At 38.3% G+C, this 20,720-nt stretch overlaps 3 protein-coding genes across 6 annotated transcripts in view; 2 read left to right on the forward strand and 1 right to left on the reverse strand.

Moving 5' to 3' along the window:
• LOC120422956 (probable ATP-dependent RNA helicase DHX35) overlaps positions 1-17,259 on the forward strand; it is a 50,050-nt gene extending 32,791 nt beyond the window's left edge. For all 4 annotated transcript variants that reach the window (XM_039586542.2, XM_039586540.2, XM_039586541.2 and 1 more), the window contains exons 4-5: positions 14,815-15,598; positions 16,235-17,259. In XM_039586542.2, the coding sequence (XP_039442476.1) occupies positions 14,815-15,598; positions 16,235-17,259 (1,809 nt within the window). The remainder of the gene's footprint in view (positions 1-14,814; positions 15,599-16,234) is intronic.
• LOC120422957 (ceramide phosphoethanolamine synthase) lies at positions 202-9,440 on the forward strand. Its single transcript, XM_039586546.2, has one exon. It carries the CDS (start codon positions 339-341, stop codon positions 1,485-1,487), a length of 1,149 nt encoding a protein of 382 aa, XP_039442480.1. The 5' UTR covers positions 202-338; the 3' UTR covers positions 1,488-9,440.
• Positions 17,260-17,295: 36 nt separating the features above from the next.
• Positions 17,296-18,234, reverse strand: LOC120422958 (cytosolic Fe-S cluster assembly factor NUBP2 homolog). Its single transcript, XM_039586547.2, has 2 exons — positions 18,048-18,234; positions 17,296-17,984 (listed from the first exon to the last, which is right to left on the reverse strand). Exons 1-2 carry the CDS (start codon positions 18,156-18,158, stop codon positions 17,322-17,324), a joined length of 774 nt encoding a protein of 257 aa, XP_039442481.1. The 5' UTR covers positions 18,159-18,234; the 3' UTR covers positions 17,296-17,321.
• Positions 18,235-20,720: the final 2,486 nt, after the last annotated feature.

Consider the following 20,720-nt stretch of genomic DNA (forward strand, 5'->3'; position numbering starts at 1 on the left):
GGTTTTGATTTGGTTGAAGAAGTTTGAGATCAGTGAATTCGGAAAATTAAAAAAAAAAATGCTTATTACACACATGAAAGGACACCTGTTAAGCTAACCCCCACAACGTTATCCCCTAAACAACCTTCCTCACCCTGCAATCCAAACATTAGACTGACGGTGGTTCTTTTTTCTCTTTCTCGTTCTCAATTCCATTTCAGACTGTGGCCCCAGTGGCGGTAGCAGCAGTGTGAAAGTTTTCCCGCGGAACGCGTTTCCACCTCAATCGAGCCTTGTTGTTTTAAGAAAGAAAGAAAAAAGAATCTACCTGACCGTCATCCCAACCCTCCTTCTTCAAAATGGTCGGTCCCAGCTCGCAGATCAGCAAACTGCTGCTGACGCTGCTGTTCCTCCTGATCATCTTCTTCATCTGGATGGACGTGAATCTGTACATCCGCATCCAGGACTACCCGATCCGCGATCGCGAGATCCGCCTGCTGAACGGTAGCACCGTGCTGAGACCAACGATGGGCGTTACGAGCAGCAGCGCGGTGACCTCGGCCGTTCCCCACCGGCAACCGCAGGAAGCGGCCCGGTACGAGGACGTGGCGTGGGTTTCGTGCGATCTGAACCCGCTGTGCGACGTCACGGTGAAGGCGATGATGTTGGACCACACGAACCACTACCTGTTTGCGCCGATGGCAACGCTGCTGGACAATTTGGCTGGGTTCTCCAAGGGGGAGCTCATTACGCCGAACATGATTTCGTTCTTCCACGTGTTTGTGGCGGTTGCTTCGGGGCGGATGGTCGCGTCGGATTCGCTGGGCTATCGCCGGATCGGGGTGGTGCTGTTTCAGTTCCGGACGTTCTTGGACGATTTGGACGGGCACGTGGCACGGGCGAAGAAGCACATCCGCGGCGAGCGGTCGGACATTGGATCCGCTGGATATTACATCGATGGGATCTGTGACGCGTTGGGCTGCATCGCCCTCATGATCGGAGTGTTTGTGTTCCTGAAGAACAACCCGCCGCGTCGTGGCTACACCCAACTCCAGTCCATCATCCCGGTGTCCGAGTCGAAGAACTGCTCCGAGTCGGGCGTCATCTACAAGGTCAAAGTCACCACGAAGAAGGTCGCCCGCAAGGTGCTCTGCTACAGCGGCATCCTCGTGCTCAGCTCGACCGGCTGGAACCGTTACATCGCCATCTACCAGGACATGCTCGAGCGGGAGGACGTCACGCCGACCCAGTTCCTGCACCAGGAGCAGGCCTTCCGCTCGACCTGGTTCTTCGTCATCTGCTGGCTGTGGCGAATCGCGAACGTGCACGCCCTGCTGCACTTCCTCCTTCTGAGTGTCTTCTGTGATAAACTGTGGGAGTACCTGCGGATGATTCAGTACGCCGGCTTCGTGGCGCTGCTCGCCATCATCAGTGTGGCCGAGATGCACCTGCTCGGGGCGCAGAACTACATCTACAAATCGCTGACTGGTAACAATACATCGTTGTGATTACATTAAGGCAAGTTTTAGGACGACCCCCCGCGGGTCTCGCCACTGCTTAGAGTGGTGGGTCCCAAAGCGTTAGCAGCTATCGTTTTCTAATGTCTCCACTTTGGTGGGGGGATTACCACGTGAGACAGATTTTGCGACATTTCTCCAGAGATTGAGTTTTCTACAGCGCTACAGAGACTACGGAATTAGAGTTTTAGTGATTGTTAAAATTTGAATTTCAACTTTTCTGATAATACGACAATTTGCAGTTTGGTTCTATAAACATAGAATATGCAAAATAAAAATGTTGAACTAAAAAAAATGTGAAAATGTTAAAATAACTCTGAAAATCTTTTGTTTGAATCGCAGAAGCTACTTTTCATGCTTCATTTTATAATAATATACACTCAAACCCCGATGGTTTGACACCAACTGTTGTCATACGAACGGGGTCACTTTTTAGTTTGACACCCCTTTTACACGGAGTTCACGCACACTATCAAACGTTTGTTTTGATAGTGTGCGTGAGCGCCGTGTAAAAAGTGACAGTTCGTCACTTTTTAGTTTGACTTTGACCAACCAACGGGGTACAAACTAAAAAAGTGTCAAACGAAAAAGTGACCAACCACCGGGGGTTGAGTGTAATATATTGAACTTGATAATAAATTTGAACTTGACACATAAAAAATTCTCCTAATTTTCAAAAAACTTAAACCTAAATATATTTTGAAATAAAATGTAGGGCATGCGTATTCTGTTTTTTTTTTTTTTTTTTTTTTTTGTATATTCGACTAATACAGTTAAAAAGTTTTCAATGATTTCCTTCACTTTATTGAATTTCAAATCAAAACAGCAAAAATTAGTGAAATAATTTGATTTTTTTTGCTATATTTAGCAAATTAACATGTTTTTAAAGGTTTTTATCTCCCTTTACAAAATTTAAATTTTAAATTAAAAGTAAAAAATATTGTGATTTGTAATGAAATCAAAATTTTTATACAAAATGAAAAAAAAAACAAGTAGTTTTTTAACTTTCACGGGAATTGTCCACCCAAATAATCAAATATCGTTAAAACTAAACAGGACTCAGAAAAAATCTGAAAAGTTTTTAAAAGTTGATTTAAAAGCTTTAATTTTTTTATAAAACAAATCATGATTCTTTTAATTTCTTTTGAAACTATACCTTTCAAATAAAAAAAAATTGTTTTTTAATCCGACTGAAACCTTTTTGGTGCCTTCGGTATGCCCAAAGAAGCCATTTTGTATCATTAGTTTGTCCATATAATTTTCCATAGAAATTTGGCAGCTGTCCATACAAAAATGATGTATGGAAATTCAAAAATCTGTATCTTTTGAAGGAATTCTTTGATCGATTTGGTGTCTTCGGCAAAGTTGTAGTTATGGATATGGACTACACTGAACAAAAAATGATACACGGTAAAAAAATTGGTGATTTTTTATTTAACTTTTTGTCACTAAAACTTGATTTGCAAAAAAGCAGCACCAAAATAGTTCAGCAATGGTTGAGTGAAATCTCTCCACTGTACCATTGCTCTCACTATGATTAGCTGGAACACATAGTGAATATCAGTTCCGAGGTTTTGTAACAAACTTCGGATTTCTATGGACTTTAGAGCTGGCTCATTGTCACATATTAACAATTTAGGTGCACCGTGAACTTGATAATTTTTTAGTAGTCTTAAATCGGTAATAGTTCGTGATTTAATTGGCGTAAGTATTCCAAATCTGGAAAACTTGTCAATAGCCGAAAGAAAGATAGATGGTTTAGAAATGAAAATGTCGATGTAAAGTATGTGGAAAGGTCTTTTTGGTTCCGGATTTAATTTTATATGGATGCCGATCGTACTTGTTTTTGTTACATGTATCGCAAAGTTTGATATACTGTCGAATCATAAATTTCATTCGAGGAAAATAATATTCTGATGAAATTTTCTTTTGGTTTTCCCAAATGCCACGATGTGCAACCTCATGTTCTTGTTCTATTTAAAGATTTTTTTCTTCTAGAGTTTTAAGGTCGATCAATAGTTTTTATGTAATAAAGATTTTAAAATTTTTACAGCTGTTAAAATAATTTATGTACACAATTTGAAGTGTGTTCATTATTATTTCTGGACATAAAATACAATTTGTTCGTTTTATGTCCATATATTCTTTGAAAATATTTATAAGTTGTGGAACTCCAACAATTGTTTTTGTAATTGTTCTTCTGAATATTCTTGGAAAAATTTCTTCATAATCATTGTCTTCATTTGTTCCAATTTTCAACATAATTTGATTTGCAAAATAATTCATTGGCTTTTCGGTACATTTGATGAATTCAGAATCGTCAGTGTCTGCTGAAAGAGCACTGATTTCATCTTATAATTCACTTAAATTTATTTCTGGCTTTAAACGTGATAAATCGTCTGCCACCACGTTTTGTTTTCCTGGGCGATAACGAGGATCTATTTCAAACTCGCTTAACGCCAAGCGCCAATGAACCAATCTATTGTTAAGGCCTTTTAAATTTAAACCGTAGGTCAAAGGCTTATGATCCGTATACAGAATAAATTTTTGACCGAATAAGTAGGGTCTAAAATATTTACATGCCCATACGACTGCAAGCAGTTCTTTTTCTATTGTAGAATAATTTTCTTCAGATTTATTAAGGGTTCTTGAAAACAGCGCCAAGAGCAAAATTCGAAGCATCTGTTGTCAAGATAAATTGTTTTGAGAAGTCCGGTTACTGCAAAATGTCGCTTCCGGTTAAAATTTGCTTGCATCTATTAAATGCACTTTTGAATTCATTGGTATGCTTAATACCTACGTCTTTTCTCAATGAATTGGTAAGGGGTTTTGGTATCTTAGCGAAATCCTTAACAAATTTTCTATAATACCCTAAAATTCCAAGAAATCCCCTAAGTTCTTTCTCGTTCTTAGGTATTGGCCAATCTTTAATAGTTTTTTTTCTGGGTTTGGTTTAACCCCTTCAGAAGTAACAATGTGACCTAAAACATCTTTCTTCAGAAATTCACTTTTATCTGTCTGTATTTTTAAATTTGATGCTCTCAAGGCATTAAAAACTTTTTTCAAATTCAAACAGTGTTCTTCAAGGCTTGTACTGAATAGAATGATGTCGTCCAATTAATCCAATTAATTAATGTGTCTTTGAAAGGTTGCTGGAGCGTTTTTAAGTCCAAATGGCATGCAAACGTATTCGTAGTGCCCTTCTTCTGTAGAGAAAGCTGTTTTACAGATATCTTTTGGGTCCATCTTAATTTGATGGAATCCAGCTGCCAAATCTAATGTGGTGAAGTAATGACATCTGCCCAGATTATCCAGAATATCATTTATGTTTGGAATGGGGAACTTGTCATCAATAGTATTAGCATTAAGCTTTCTATAGTCGACAACAAGTCGCCACTTTTTCTCGCCAGAAGCATCAATCTTTTTCGGGACTATTATCCAGATTGGAGAAGTCCACGGAAAAAAATAGATATCTATAATTTTTTTTGATGCACTGGTATGTCATCTTTTGTTCTAATTTTATGTTCCACCCCAGTAGAAGTGGAGAGAGCTTCTTCTTTTAAACGAAAAACATCCTGATTTTCATTCAAAATTTTCATAAGCTTCTCTTTTTCCTCAACGTTGAGATGAGATAATCTTAAACTATCGATCAATTTATGAAATCACGTTATGTGTTGAGTTGATGAATTGAGTTGTATGTGAGTATTAATTTCGTTTCGTTGAATAAGTTCAAAATTGTTGACTTTGTTTTTAGTTGGGTGTTGAACTGTTAGCATTTGATTAAAGTTTGATTCGTTCCTTAGGGCCATGATTGCCTTTTTGTTTGAAATCCAGGGATAAAAAAAAAGTTTTGGGGCAATTTCTTCTTCTTTAAAATAAAATTCTCCATCAAACTCACACGGAATTTCCACGTTTTGAATTGTTTGGGCAGTAATTTCAGCTTTTATAAATTCTGGAAATTTTTTATACATTTTTATGTTGCTGTTAAATATTTTTAGATAATTATGTTTTGTGTCAATTTCCGCTTCTAGGTCTTGTAAGGTTTCATAACCTATAAGCAAGGGTCCTGATTTTCGGTTCAATGAACAGAAACCACTCACTCATCGCCGATCCAATCGTCACCTATTCTAACCCGCTAGCATTCATGAGCGAATGATATTCGCAAGCAGCCAGCGAGTGGCCCGAACTGTTACCTCAGCGAACAAATACATCGTGAAAATTTTTGTCTACTCCGTTGCTCGACGACACTCACACACTACCATGCTCAGCGAAGAGCCATTCTCACAAAATGCCAGCGCGGCAGTCTTTTTGTCTTCACGCCCTCAGTTTGCCATCAATTTGATTTTTTATTGGTGGAAGTTTCTTTGAATGGTGTCTATAATGTTATGAAATCTAAATAAATGTACAATTTAATTGATAACATTGAGTGATCGATTACGTTCGGCCTGCCTGAGCCGTTCGGAGACTGAGCCGATCAGAGAGAGAAGGAGAGTAGAAGAAAGAGTGTTCCGGAGCGAATGGTGTGAAAGTGACAAACGTCGCTGCTATTTGTGCTCGCGAATGAAGTGGTTGATTTTGAGCAATCAGGACCCTTGCCTATAAGACCGTCAAAGTACTCGTGAAAATCGAAAATGAAAAAATCGAATTTTTTCTCACTAATTTCTGGAAAAGGGTTAAATTTTACAAATTGATCAATTATATGGTTTCCAGAAATATTTCAAATAATTTTTGGTTTTGATAATTTCAATCCATGTTTCATTATTTTAAGACTTACGTAATTTTGATTAGATCCTGTATCGATAAGAAATTTTTTTTTGGAGATGGAGGGGTTTTTCTGTTATACACATTTTTCTTATTTGAACTTAAGCAGATTGCTCCAGGACAATAGTTCTGGCTGCCTGAACTGCGCTTTTTCGGAATTTCTTCTTGATATGTTTCATGATGGCTAGCACTAGCTGCAAAGCCACTATTATTAGTATTATTGTTATCTTCACGCCAGACTGCTCTAGCGCCTCCGTGTGGACCTCCTGATTTTCTATTACGGTGACCTGCTGGTCACCTATTTGTTTGACTTGCTCCTCTTTGCTCTGGTCGTGTCCCATGATGATCTCTTCTCTTGGATGCTGTCCTTTTCTGCTGGGTGTTCTCCTCCACGATTAGCTGTGGTCTTCTCCTGTTGCCTGTATGACTTTGAATGGTATGGTACTTGTGGTTATCAACCCATTTATAATTGATTTTTGGTATCACTTTTTGCTTCAATCAGGGATTTAAATTTCGTTTCTCAGCTTTATGCTGTTAATGAATTTAATCATATTATTTGCTTTTTCAGCATCATCAGCCAGGGCTTCCCTGAGGTTTGCTGGAATGCTGTTTTTTTTCCTTTCCGTTGCAAATCCAATACAGTCAACAATTATACAGTTTAATCGTTAGTGCTTGGTTGCATCGTTGGCACTTTGGCCATTCACGTTTTTCGAGTAAATGCTTATGTGTAATTTTTGAGTGGCCGATTCTCATTCTAGTGAGAATTACGTCATCTATTCTGTTTTCCATAATTGTATTTTTGAACTTTTGAACGGTGTTTTTTATTTCTCTTAGCTTGTTGTTTTGGATTCTGGTCCATTCGTGTTGCAAATTAATTATAATTTTGTTCATGATAATTTTTTTGGTTTCTTCTGCGAGAATTTCGTTTTGGTCAATTGTTAGTTTTTTGATGGCTTCTTTCGTTTCTTTGTCGGCTCTTTCGTTACCCGGTATTCCTAGATGGCTAGGAACCCACATGAATGTTACGGCTGAACCTTTTCTGGAAATTTGGGTATTGAGTCGGTGGACTCTGTCTTTAAAGTAGTTTTTTGTTTTGGCTTTTGCCAAATTGCTAATTGCGCTCAGAGAGTCCGTGCAGATCACATAGTCTTTGATTGCTGACTGATGATTTATCCAATGTAGAGCTTCAACTATTGCTGCACTTTCTGCATGGAATATACTGCTTTGGCCGTTAATTCTTTTCCGAATAATTCCTTCATTATGCATTAGCTATATGCTGTTCTGTCATTTATTTTCGATCCATCGGTATAGATCATGTCGCTAAATTTGTATTTATTGTGATAAGAAATTTGAATTTAGATTTTAATTTAATGTAAGGAATGACATTTTTTCCGATTATGTCTGGAGATTCTCTTCGCTGACCACTAAAAAAAAATATGTTTTGATCTTCAGTCCCTTCTTCAGTTGGTTCGCTTATAAAAATGTTTTCATGTTCTGGCGTTTCAATTTCATCTGTATTGATGTTCTGTAATTCATCAATTTTAAAATTATTATTTTTAGAATTTCTTGATCTCAATGAAGGATCGACCTCCATTGGTATTGGCTTAGGTTGTATAGATTTTTTATACTGGCTTATTTTTTTGGTTTCGTCAAATCTTTCATTTTTTGAAAATCAATGATTGCAAAACAACTGAACTAGTGTAAAATTCATTTTAAAACACTTTTTTCGTGCAAATGCCAAAACTATGGTTTGTTATTTATATTTTTAAAATTTAAGTTGCTATCTAATAATATTTGAAAAAAACGGAAAAAAATGTTTGTTTACTTAAAACTCAAATCTGCTTTCATTCGTCTAATTTATAAATGTTGCTCTGTCTAAAATGTCAACTTGTCAAAGTTGGATGACGTAGAAAACACGTTTTCTACGTCATAAAAATGTTAATAAAATGTTATAAAATATTGTATCTTATTTACGTATACAAATATCGCAAAAACTGTCTCGTGGAAATTTCCCCATCTGTTATCTAAGAAAAGAAATCAAACCATTCTGTTCAATAAATCGACAAAAAAAACTGAACGGAAAAGCCTTACTAATTGGTGTTTACGGTGTGTGTGTGTGTGAAAACGCAAGTGTGCACCAAATAAATAGCGCGTGCGAGCGGGAGCGGAGAAATTAAACTGTGTTTATGTCCTTGGGACGCAAAACGCAGAGACACGTGTTGTTGTGTTGTGATTTGTGTGTGCTATTGTGTACGCGGTTGAAACTCATTATCCTCCCTCCCTCCACTCATGCTCTCAACGCATATAGACAAACACTTTTACTTATATACACATAGACACAGAGAGAGAGAGAGAGTCACAAACACACACCCCCCCGCGCCGCCGTTGATCGTTGAAACTCTACTTTTTTGCCTTTGGATTTTCCGCGAGGAACGTTGGAGGTGGTGAGAAGGAAGCTCTGTATCGGGACAGATTATATATATATTTTAAAATGCGACAGATGCAACAAACAAAAACAAATCAAAACGTTTGAAAACAATAACAGAAAATAAGATTTAAGGAGAAAAAAGAAAAGAGATGAAGCTAAAACTGTTTGGTGTTTTTGTGAAGCACACAAACACACCACCCTTTTTCTATATTGGTAATTTTAAGTGCTAGAGAAAAAAACAGAGAGTATAATAAGATTAAGAAAATCTAAGAGATGTGTAATAGCTCTATACAATTAGGAACTAGTTGTTTGAAAGAAGAGAAAGTTGAAGGAGAAACAATATCAAAAAACAACCGAAACGTGTTGGAGAAAATAGTCGCCTGGAAGGTGACACCAAATAGTTATGAGATGAAGAAATAATAAAGCGTTAAAAAAAGAAAGAATGAGAGAATATATATTGAACACACATTATAAACAAGTGGTAAACAGGTTCAAAGAGAATTATTATAGCTAGTGGAAGCGAGTAGATGAGTGACTTAGTTTTTGCAGCTGGAAATCGGAAAAGGTTTGGAAGCGATTTGATTCTTCCTCATAAAGAGTAAATGACGATCGCAGAGGAAGCACCGGCAAACGGATCGAGTTTAAGAGATTCTGTCCTTTTTTAAAAGAGAAATTCAGCTGAGATATATAGAGCAAAGCCACAAAGAGAGCGAAAAGTAAATAAATGTGTACGTATATGTGAAAGTTAAAAAAAATGGATGTTGTTTTGTTTGTTTTAATTTGAAAGAAATGCCTTGAAGAATCGAGTTCGCTTTATCCCTTATCCCCGTATCCCTATTTTTCGAATTCTATATCTTCGAAAATATTTTCCCAAAAAAGCCGAAAAATTCCACTGTATTTGTGTGTGTGGTCCAACACAACACCCGCTGATTGGCAGTGAAATGATGGGAAAGTATAGTTTATTAGATTTGGGTAACCCCCCCCCCCCCCTAGGGTGGTCCAAATCCGGACTTTTTTGGGGCTACCCCCTGAAATCAAAGATTGACCCATCACTAGGCTAAATTCCAAATTTGAGCTCATTCTGACCACGGGAACCCCTCCCTCCAATCGCTTAAAGTTTGTATGGGAAAAATCGTCAAAATGTATGGAGAAAAGCAACTGTTTTACTTTTTTACCTGTGGAAGGCGCCATAGTTATCCGATTCTTACCATTTCTCAAATGTAGAACCTTCATTAAATTTAGAACAACTTTCCCGAAGACACAATATTTTTAGGATTTTTTCCCGCGAAGTTATTAGCGCCCAAAACTGGCCATTTTTGCGCGGCCAGCTGTAAGGGGCTACCTAACAACGATGTTTATTTCCAATTCGTACACGCACGTGCTCTCTCTCAGGTTCAAACTCTCTCACGAGCTTGCTCGCCTGCCTGCCTGCCTGTTTACCTACAAGCGCGCGCTGTTTCTCTGCTTGGACTTTTGTCGTCGTCGTCGTTTTCGTTTGCTATCCGCTGCGCTGCGTTTCTGGCATGTTTATTATAATTTTCAACTAAAATAGCAGGATTGTTTTGAGATATATTTAGCATATAAATTCTTAAATTATGTCAAAAATAAAAAAACTGCGCTGAAAAAAATAGTTTAAAGAAAAGACAGCTTAGGCTCAATTAAAAAAATACAGCAAATGTCATGAGAACAGGGTTTGTTTGTTTTTCCAAGCACTACACGCAGTTTTTCGTATATGCTAAAGAAACATGATAATGATTCAATTATTTGAAAAAAAAATCTTCAGGTAATACAAATGTTGTTCCTTTAGGTAGTTTGCTTTAACAAAAATATACTTTAGTACAAATCAGAACAAATCAAGGCAATTTTACAATTATTGCTGCATATTTTCATTCATAATCTCTAAAATTATTTTTTTATTCTTTCTGGAAATTTCTTTCTGTGTTCCTAGACCACCTGCAACAAATATTGCAACTGTTTATCATTTTTTGTCAGTTTACCTGTACATTTTTCGTTTCAGGAAACATCTCTTTCTGCACAATCGTTAACAACCTTCAGATCTTGCAGTTGCGGCCTTCCTTTAAGATACTCTTTTGGATTCAGTTTTTAAAAAAATCTAAAGAAAATTCCTTCCTTTTTTATCTAAAAAAAACTTCATGGTATTTCTTGTAAAAAAAGCAAAGCAATCCACTTTAACGACCCCCGGGTCTTTTGTGGGCTCTGTTGCAAGTTTCTGCTCATTTCTAGGCGTCCGAAGGATTTGTGTGGTGAGTCACCCAAATCCTCTTTTACGCAAATGGACCGACGTTTTACTTCCCCATCCGATAGAAGGCATGGTATTTCTTGTAACAAAAGCAGATAAATTAAAATCCAAAACGTTTGCAATTAGGTTTGGATCAGAACAGATGACGATTCATGGATGAACTAATTCATCAAATTTGTATTCTCTCTCACACGCTCTTATATCTATTGTTGTGTTTTTTCGTTTTGTTGTTCACATATTACATTTGATTTTATATCTCAATACAAACCGACTATTTTTGTTGAAAATTATAATTAACATGCCAGGAACGCAGCGTAGCGGATATCAAACGAAAACGACGACGACGACAAAAGTCCAAGCCGAGAAACAGCGCGCGCTTGTAGGTAAACAGGCAGGCAGGCAGAGAGAGAGAGCACGTGCGTGTACGAATTGGAAATAAACATCGTTGTTAGGTAGCCCCTTACAGCTGGCCGCGCAAAAATGGCCAGTTTTGGGCGCTAATAACTTCGCGGGAAAAAATCCTAAAAATATTGTGTCTTCGGGAAAGTTGTTCAAAATTTAATGAAGGTTCTACATTTGAGAAATGGTAAGAATCGGATAATTATGGCGCCTTCCACAGGTAAAAAAGTAAAACAGTTGCTTTTCTCCATACATTTTGACGATTTTTCCCATACAAACTTTAAGCGATTGGAGGGAGGGGTTCCCGTGGTCAGAATGAGCTCAAATTTGGAATTTAGCCTAGTGATGGGTCAATCTTTGATTTCAGGGGATAGCTCCAAAAAAGTCCGGATTTGGACCACCCTACCCCCCCTCCCCCCTCCCCCCTATCGTTCTCTAGAAAAATATAATGGACAAGTTTTCTTATGTAAACAATAATTATAAAAAAAAATTAAAATTTATCAATAAATTGGAATAACAATTACGGGAAATATGATGATGCTCGATTAAAACTCCAAGCGAGACCATTTCTCATCATTTTGACGGCACACACAGTGACACACGCGAGAAACCCTCAAACGCTTGATGAATATCGCCAAAATCAACTTTTCACTTTCGCTTACTTTTTCACGGCGCTTTCGATACAAAACTGCCCCCAACTTTCGGCAACATGTGCTTTTGCACATTAGTTAGTCACTCACTTGAAAAATAATTCCGAAACATGTAAATAATTAGCAAGTGCCATCAAAAAACAAACGCGCCAAGTCTTTTGACGTTTGAATTTTGACGACCCATTCCAATCGAAGGCTGAAGAAAACCGAGCGAGAAGCGAAGGCAAATAAAGAACAAAGGGTGGCGCTTGTTGGAGTGAGCCAGTGATGCCAGGAAATTTTCTCTATAAATGCTACTTTTCGTGAGTTTTTGCTTAAAATTTCACCACAAGCCAAATGTATGCAGGCTGACGTTTCTGTACACAAACGCAGGCTAACAAACATACAGTTTGTTTGTTTGTTTGTCATAGTCTAATAACTCCACTACATGTAATTGCCAATCAAAACATGAAGAAATTTAAAACAAATTAGTAGTTTCAAAAGAACATACATTATTTTCTGTAAAACACTAAAAGCTGTAATGTGGCAAAAATTTATCAAAAACATTGTGTCGTTTGATAGCCGTAAGCTAGGCCGTAAGGCATTTTTTTGCATTTTCAAAAAAATACATATTTTTTTAAAAATTTAGTAATCCACATTAGAAACTCCAATGTATTTGTGGTTTGGTTGAGCGTTTTAGCAGAATGCATTACTGTGAATACAAAGAGACGAGTTGTTCCTTTTAATTCCGTAGGAACAACTCGTCTCTTTGTCTTTCCAATGTATTGAAAATCAATATAAAATATAAACGAGTGTTTTTTTTAATTGCAGTATTTTGTTAAACTTAAAATATTTTACACATGTCTAGATGTCTAGAAGGATGTATAAACTACGACAAATAAACAAACAAACTCACAAACAAACAATCTTTTTGACAGTTTGGCAGTTTGCCTGCTTTGTTTGTTTGCAGAAACGTCAACAGAACAGAACACAAAATAGTGCGAGTTTGTTTGTTTGCCATAGTCTAATAGTTGCTTAAGTATTTAAAATCTTTACCAAATTTTGCGTCGTTTGATATTACAATTTATGAAAGTTTTAAATATTTCAAAAAGATATGGTATTTCGTTAAAAAGATTTTTTTTTGCGCTATACAGTGACATAACTTCGTTTCATGAAAAAAATGCATTTTTTTAGTACAGTCCAGACTCGATTATCCGTTTTTTAGATCATCCGAATGTTTAGCTTCTAGTAATCGAATCAAGAATCATAAATATTTTTTTCGTATTTTTGTACTTCTAACATCAAATTTGAATGGCTTTAACAATTAATAAATTCATTTATTCAACATTTTATGATCGTAATTTTTACCGCCATCTTGGATTTAAAAATTCTAAATTACTTTAGGGTAAAAAAAATAATAAGGCAGAAAAATACAAGTGGGAAACATAAACTTCAAAAAATATGTTTAACGGATTAACTACATTATTTAAAAAAAAAGGTTTTAATTAGCAGCTTCTAAAGTCTGAGGAGCTTTTGTATTTAGAAGTTCATTTCAATAAATTAAATGAAATGAGTTATCTACGCTCCATACAAAAAGTTTGTTTTGTAAGGATAAAAGCCATGGAGGGGAGGAGGAAAGGTGGAAAATTTCAAATTTTTAGCCCACGTGGTTTATGCACGATCGCTATTATTTCTTTAAAATAAAAAAAGTTTAAATTTAGATAATTGGTACATTTTTTTTCAACGAATAATCGGAAAGAGTGATAAATTATGCAGCGGCGTTTGAGTGTATTTGAGGCATTCAAAATCGATAGCATAAATTAGGTTTTTTTTATTTGTGTGAAATTCAAACAACTTTTTTCAGTTAAATTTGTTCTTCTATTACGAAAATATTAAAAAATATTAGAAGAGTTATTCACAATCATATATTCTATAGCATTTTATTAATGTTTGATTTTTGGTAGCTATTTTTTTTTATTTCTGGATTTTTTTTATTTTTGATTCGATCTTCACCAAGGGTCCTGATTTTCAGTTCAAAGATCAGAAATCACTCACTCATCACCGACCAAATCTTTGCCGACTGGAGCAGGCAACCAGTCGCGAGCGAATACTACCCGCTCTCTGCCAGCGATTTGCTCAATCGCTTCACTCAGCGAAACAAATACTTCGTGAATTTCTTTTTCTACCCGAGTCATACACGAATGTTCTCAGAGAGGAGAGCGCCAAAAAAATACTAGCGCGGTGCTCATTTGGCCTGCACTACCACAGTTTGCCGTCAATTAGAATTTGGTATGGTGGAAATTGCTGCCAAATGTGTCTTTGATGTTGTGTAAACTACAAAATTGCAAAATATTATTGATATCATTGATTTTAAGCAATTTCTTAAATGATCAAAGCTAAGCCGATCGCAAAGTATTCTCAGTCAGCATTGAGCGACTTAACGAAATCGGTCTCTCCGAACCATTCGCTGTACTACCCGATTTGAATGAGAGGGAGAGCAAAGAGAGAGTGTTCGGTAGCGATTGGTTTGGAAGTGACAAACGGTAGAAATACATCAGAGCAGTTTTTCGTCGCTCTAGATTTGTGCTCGCGAGTGACTGAGTCTTTTTGGAGCAATCAGGACCCTCGATCTTCACTGATTTGGACAGATGTCAGATGTCCATTGATGTCGATTAGACCATCCCGCCATTTTTGCAAACGCCTTCTTTTTTGGTAGTTTCCTGAAAAGATTTTTTTTCTTTTACTCATAACTTTGCACAAAAATCAGGATCGACTCAAATGATTCCACATATAACCTGTCTAAACTGACTTTTTCCTTCTTTTCTCTCTCTTCCTCCAAAGTACCTGTACGAGTTCGGATGGCACACGAAGGGCCTGATCGGGGTGACCGAGCCGCGGCGCATCTCGGCCATCACGCTGGCGGACCGCGTCGCAACGGAACGGGGCGAGCTTAGCGGCGAAACGGTCGGGGTGGCGATCCGCTTCGTCAACAAGTGTGACCCGACGGTGACCCGGATCAAGTACATGACCGAGGGCATCCTGCTGCGGGAGATGCTGGCCGATCCGTTGCTCACGCAGTACAGCGTCATAATGGTGGACGAGGCCCACGAGCGGAGCACGTTGACGGATACGGCGCTCGGGTTGCTGAAGAAGATTGCCCGGAAGAGACCGGCGTTGAAGATTATTATTTCGTCGGCGACGGTTGATGCGGGGTTGTTTTATGATTTCTTTAATCTTAAGAAGAAGAAGGATGAGAAGGACACTTCGGTAATTTTGACTGTTGAAGGGCGGATGTTCCCGTACGAGGTGTTTTACTTGGAGGAACCGTGCCCGGATTACGTGAAGGCTACTGTGGAGACGGTCATGAAGATTCACCGCACGGAGCAGCGTGGTGACGTTCTTGCGTTTCTAACCGGTCAGGAGGAAGTCCTGAAAGCGTTGGATTTGCTGCGGGAGCATCAGGAAGCCAGCGGAAAGGAGGACATGATGATACTGCCGATGTACGGAACGTTGCCGAACACGGATCAGCTGAAGGTGTTTTTCCATGCGCCGAAGGGAGTGCGAAAGATTATACTGGCGACGAATATTGCGGAGACGTCGGTTACGATTCCGGGGATCGTGTATGGTAAGTTTATGCTAGGGGTTTCCAGCATCAAGGATTACTGACCAGTGTGAATGGAATTACCAGGATTACTGGCAATATGTCACGGATTACTTTGATTTCCTAGAATTACTTGGGATTACCAGAAACCACACGGAGTTGCTCAAAATTATTAATAATTACTTGGAATTACTGCCTAGCTTCCAGCATATAAAAAAAGTCTTTTGAATTGGATCGACTGACAGCTGTCAAACGCACAAAACCATGTGCTTGGAAATAGTGCATCCATCCCGGAATTCCCGTTACAAAATTCACGGGATTTAAAAAAAACTGGGAATTACGAAATCCCAGGAATTTTTATATTTTTCACTGGGAATTCCCGGAAATGAAAAAAAATCAACAATTTTTCGTCTTGAAATTCAGATTTGGTTATGGAAAAAACAGTTGAACAGTTAGTAATCGATAAGAAATTTGAAGCATAACAATTTTTTTATAAGGGAAAATAGTTTAAAAAAATTGCTCAAGCTCCAAGTAATTCAGTGACCAGTGCTGGAAATCCCTTGAGTTGATGGCTTTGTAAATAGCTGATATTTGATCGAATCTTATTTTTTTAAATTTTTAGAATTTTGAGTAATTGTAACTATTCTCATTCTTTTCCAGTGATCGATTGCGGCTTCGTCAAGCTCAACTGGTACTCGGCGGAAAGCACAACCAACAGCTTGGTGGTCGTCCCGACGAGCAAAGCGGCCGCCGAGCAGCGAGCCGGTCGTGCCGGCCGCATCCGCAGCGGCAAGGTGTTCCGCCTGTACACCGAGGAAGCGTGGGAAAAGCTTCCGGACCACACACCACCGGAGATGCGCCGAACGGACCTCTGCAGCACGGTGCTTTACCTGAAGGCGCTTGGGATTGATAACATTTTGCGGTTCACGTTTCCTTCGCCGCCTCCGGCGAAGAATCTGCTTGCGTCGCTGGAAACGTTGTACGCGTTGGAAGCGCTGGACGAGCAGGGCCAGTTGACCACTCCGGTGGGGTACTTTTTGGCCGAGATGCCGATAGGACCGATGCTGGCGAAGATGCTGTACAAGGCGGGGGAGATGGGATGTTCGGAGGAGATTCTGGTTATTATCGCCATGCTGCAGGTTCAGTCGGTTTTCTCGAAACCGTCCAGTGGACAGGGCGCGATTCGTGCGAGGGTCGCGAAGCGGAATTTTGAAGTGGCCGAGGGGGATTTGATTACGCTGTTGAACGTCTACACCGCGTTTGTTGAGGATGGTCGGACAAAGGAGTTCTGCGGAAGGAACTTCCTGATTTACAGAAACCTCAAACGAGCGCACGAAATCAAGACCCAGCTCTGCTCAATGCTTGAACGTGAGCTCAACATCCCACTGCTGTCTTGCAACGGGAACGTAGAGATCATTTGTCGCTGCATCGTGGCCGGATTCTTCCCGTACGCGGCCTACCTTCATCATTCCGGTGTCTACAAAACTGTCCGAGGAAATACCGAGCTGTCAATCCACCCGATCTCCGCGCTCTACACCGAAACCCAGCCTCAGTGGGTGATCTTTTGTGAGTTGTTGCACACCACCAAGCTGTTCATGAAGGACATCACCGTAATCCGGCAGGAGTGGCTAACGGAATTGGCCCCACACTACTATCACAAGGTTACGGTGAGGAATGATTACTGAATTGAAAGTTTCGGATGATGATTGAATTAAATAAACTTTTTAACAAACCTTAAAAACGTCTTTTATTCCGCCCCAATACTCTTGGCAATACTTTTCAACACCTGCGATGTCGTACAATCGGGCAGCTCCGTCACGCACGCCTTCCCCGTCCCGGCCAGCGCTCCCACCCGCGGATCAATCGGCAGCGTTCCCAAGTGTGGAACCTGTGCCAACTCAGCCAGAGCCACTCCTCCCCCGGACGAAAATATATTCGTACACTCGGCACAATTGGGACACACGAACCCGCTCATGTTCTCCACAATCCCCAGAATCGCAATCCCCGTCTTCTTGCAAAACGTGACCTCCTTTCGCACATCCTCCAGCGCCATTTCCTGCGGAGTCGTCACGATGATCGCCCCATCGGCGTTCACCCCCTTCAGGCACTCCATCACGGTTATGTGCTCGTCCGACGTCCCCGGCGGCGTGTCAATGACCAAATAGTCCAGCTCGTCCCACGCGACATCCTCCAGGAACTGCTTGATCATCGCCGTCTTCTTCGGCCCGCGCCAAATCACAGCCTCGTCCCGGTTCTTCAGCAGAAACCCAATCGACATGACCGCCAGCCGCTGGTCCGCTCCGCTGAACACCGGCACCCAGCCCTGCTCGCACTGGTGCACGTCGTGACCTTCCAGACCCAGCAGGAACGGCACGCTCGGCCCGCACAGGTCAATGTCCAGCAGGCCAACCTGGTGAGAACGTTTTTCGTTCAGTCAGACAAATCGAAATGGTACAATTTTAGAACGAATTACCTTGTGGCCGGATTCCGCCAGGGTCAGGGCCAGCTGGGTGCTGACGGTGGACTTGCCGACGCCGCCCTTCCCGGACAGGACCAGGATGATGTGCTTTATTTTGTCCAGCATGTTGTGAAATCGCGGAATGAATGAGTCTACAAGTTTCGGAAGATTGGCTGATAAACAGCTGATTAGGGCAAAAATGTAAACACCGCGGTTTTGTCAATGAGGCGTTACTTGGTGGTGAATATAAATTCGTAACGCCATGTGGCGGCTCCCACTGAGAAATGTAACGCCCCGATCAGTCAGATGGTTGCACAAAATCGGGCTGACGAAGAGTGAAAATAGGCTTAGAAAATTCTTTATATGTATTTTGCTTTTTGAACTTTTTTGATACGATTCTTAGTTGCTGAGATATTGCCATGCAAAGGTTTAAAAACATGAAAATTGATGTTTTCCAAGTCTCTCCTAAACAACCCACCATTTTATAATGTCGACATCTCAGCAACGAACTTTCATTAGGTCTATTCCCGTACCTGCAGAATTGCAGAATTTCTGCAGCTTCTGCAGAATTCTGCAGCCAGCATAAGTCACTTTTTTGCAGCACGTTCCCGTACTTTTCAGCTCGCTCTCTTCATCTCTCTCTTTTGCAGAAGTTCTGCAAGGAGAGAAGCCGCAAAACTTTTGCCTGGGTAGCGCGTTCCAGTACTTTTTCTGCAATATTGTACACAGTTGAGTGGATTTACTCAAATTGGGTATTAAAGTTTTTTTTTATTGTTAAAAAAAGGGATTGACAAAAATTGAATTGAAGGAAGTTTACCTTTACTTATTGTTTTATGCAACTCAACATTTTATTTAAAAGATGCTTATGCGACGACTTATGCTTAGGTAGAAATTATACATTGGAAACAATTCAAAACTTTTACATTAGGTAAAAAAATAGAAATGAGAGTTGCAGGTAAGTTCAACAAATATAATTAAAAAAAATGACGAACAAAGGTTTAATATAGAAGGAATCATAAATACATGTTTTGATAACAGACCATTTGAAGGATTTTTTATTCAGGATAACATAAATAAATTATGGATGTCACATGGAAGAACAACGGTGCCGCAGCAAAATTGAAAAATATTAGAAAGTATATGAATCACAAACTCAAAAATATGGAAACACATAAATTTAGAAACTCAGAAATTAAGAAATTCATAAATAAAAATATTTAAAAAAAAACTAAGATTTTTTTTATTTAGAAACTAAAAAAAAATCAGGTATTTAAGAAATTTGAAATGCAAATTTTTATATCAGAAAAAAAATCACAGATTCAAAGCTTAAAAAATTCAAATAATTAAAAATTAAGTAATTCAAAATGTTTAAAATTGAAAAAAAGCTTAGTTTAAAAAAAAAAACAAAATATAAAAAAAAGGTTGAAAAATATAAAAGTTCAGACCCTAGTTAAGATCTCATAAATTCAAATATTTTTAATTCGAAATAAAAAATCAAAAGTTTGAATATTTAAGAGTTTAGAACATCAAAATTCAAAATCTACAGTTAAAAAATTCAAAGAAATTATAATTTGAAAAACAGTAAAATTTGAAAATTTTGTATATGAAAAAAATTAAAAACTCAATTATAAAAAAAGATACAGTTTGTACTCTGTTATCCGAAGACCTCTTCAAAATTTCTAATCTCTAAATCCTCTAAATATGCGTTTCTAACCTAGAATATGACTCCAAAATATGTGTATTTTTTATGATTCAAGAATGCGGCAATTTAAGAATTTAAGAATTTAAGAATTTAAGAAGAATTGTGGTGCAGAGTATACCGTATATTTTTTAATAAAATGTATATCAATTTTAATAATATAAAATATGATGTGTAAACAACGTAACATATGTTTCAGCAAAAATTGTATGGTCATCAATTATATAATCAATTATATTTATTATTTATTTGGTATAGTCTAATACCTTTTTATGATTCCTTCATTGAAAGTTCAACAAAATACATTGAACATTTTGGTTCATATAAGAATACAAATTGGTAGCACCATCACAGGTACAATTTATTATTTGACAATTAAATATACCTAGTATTTTAACACATATATTTAGTCTGTTCAAAAACAATTTAAGATCAGAAATCAATCTTTAAACAATAAAACCAGACATTAAAAAATACCCCAACATCCATCAATTCCAAATATACAAATGTCCCTTCAAAAAGACTACTTAAATTTAGTAATAATAAAACATAAAATTTATTACAAGTACATAATAATAAAATGCTTGATTTAACCCAACTTGCAAATTTTATGTAAGCGTGCACTCACACCAACTTGCAGTTACTTTTCAACACGAAAGAGAAGAGAGAGCTTGCAGAAAAGTACGGGAACGGTTTTGCTGCAACTTCAGCCTCTCTCATTGCAGAAGTTCTGCCTGGGATAAAAGTTACTTTTGTTGCAGAAAAGTACGGGAACGCTCTGCTGCCGTTTTTGTGCAGAATTGCAGAATTCTGCAGTACGGGAATAGACCTATTGTTAAAACATGAAACATTCGTGAAATTTTCCGATCCTTTCAATTTTTTTAAACAAGACTAACGTTTCAAAAGGGTGTAATATTGAATGTTTATCCCTTTTGAAATGTTTGTCTTAATTTTTGAAAAAAAAATGTTTTCGAAAGGATCGGAAAAAA

This window comes from Culex pipiens, chromosome 2 (genome assembly GCF_016801865.2).
Source record: "Culex pipiens pallens isolate TS chromosome 2, TS_CPP_V2, whole genome shotgun sequence".
Classification (NCBI taxonomy): domain Eukaryota; kingdom Metazoa; phylum Arthropoda; class Insecta; order Diptera; family Culicidae; genus Culex; species Culex pipiens.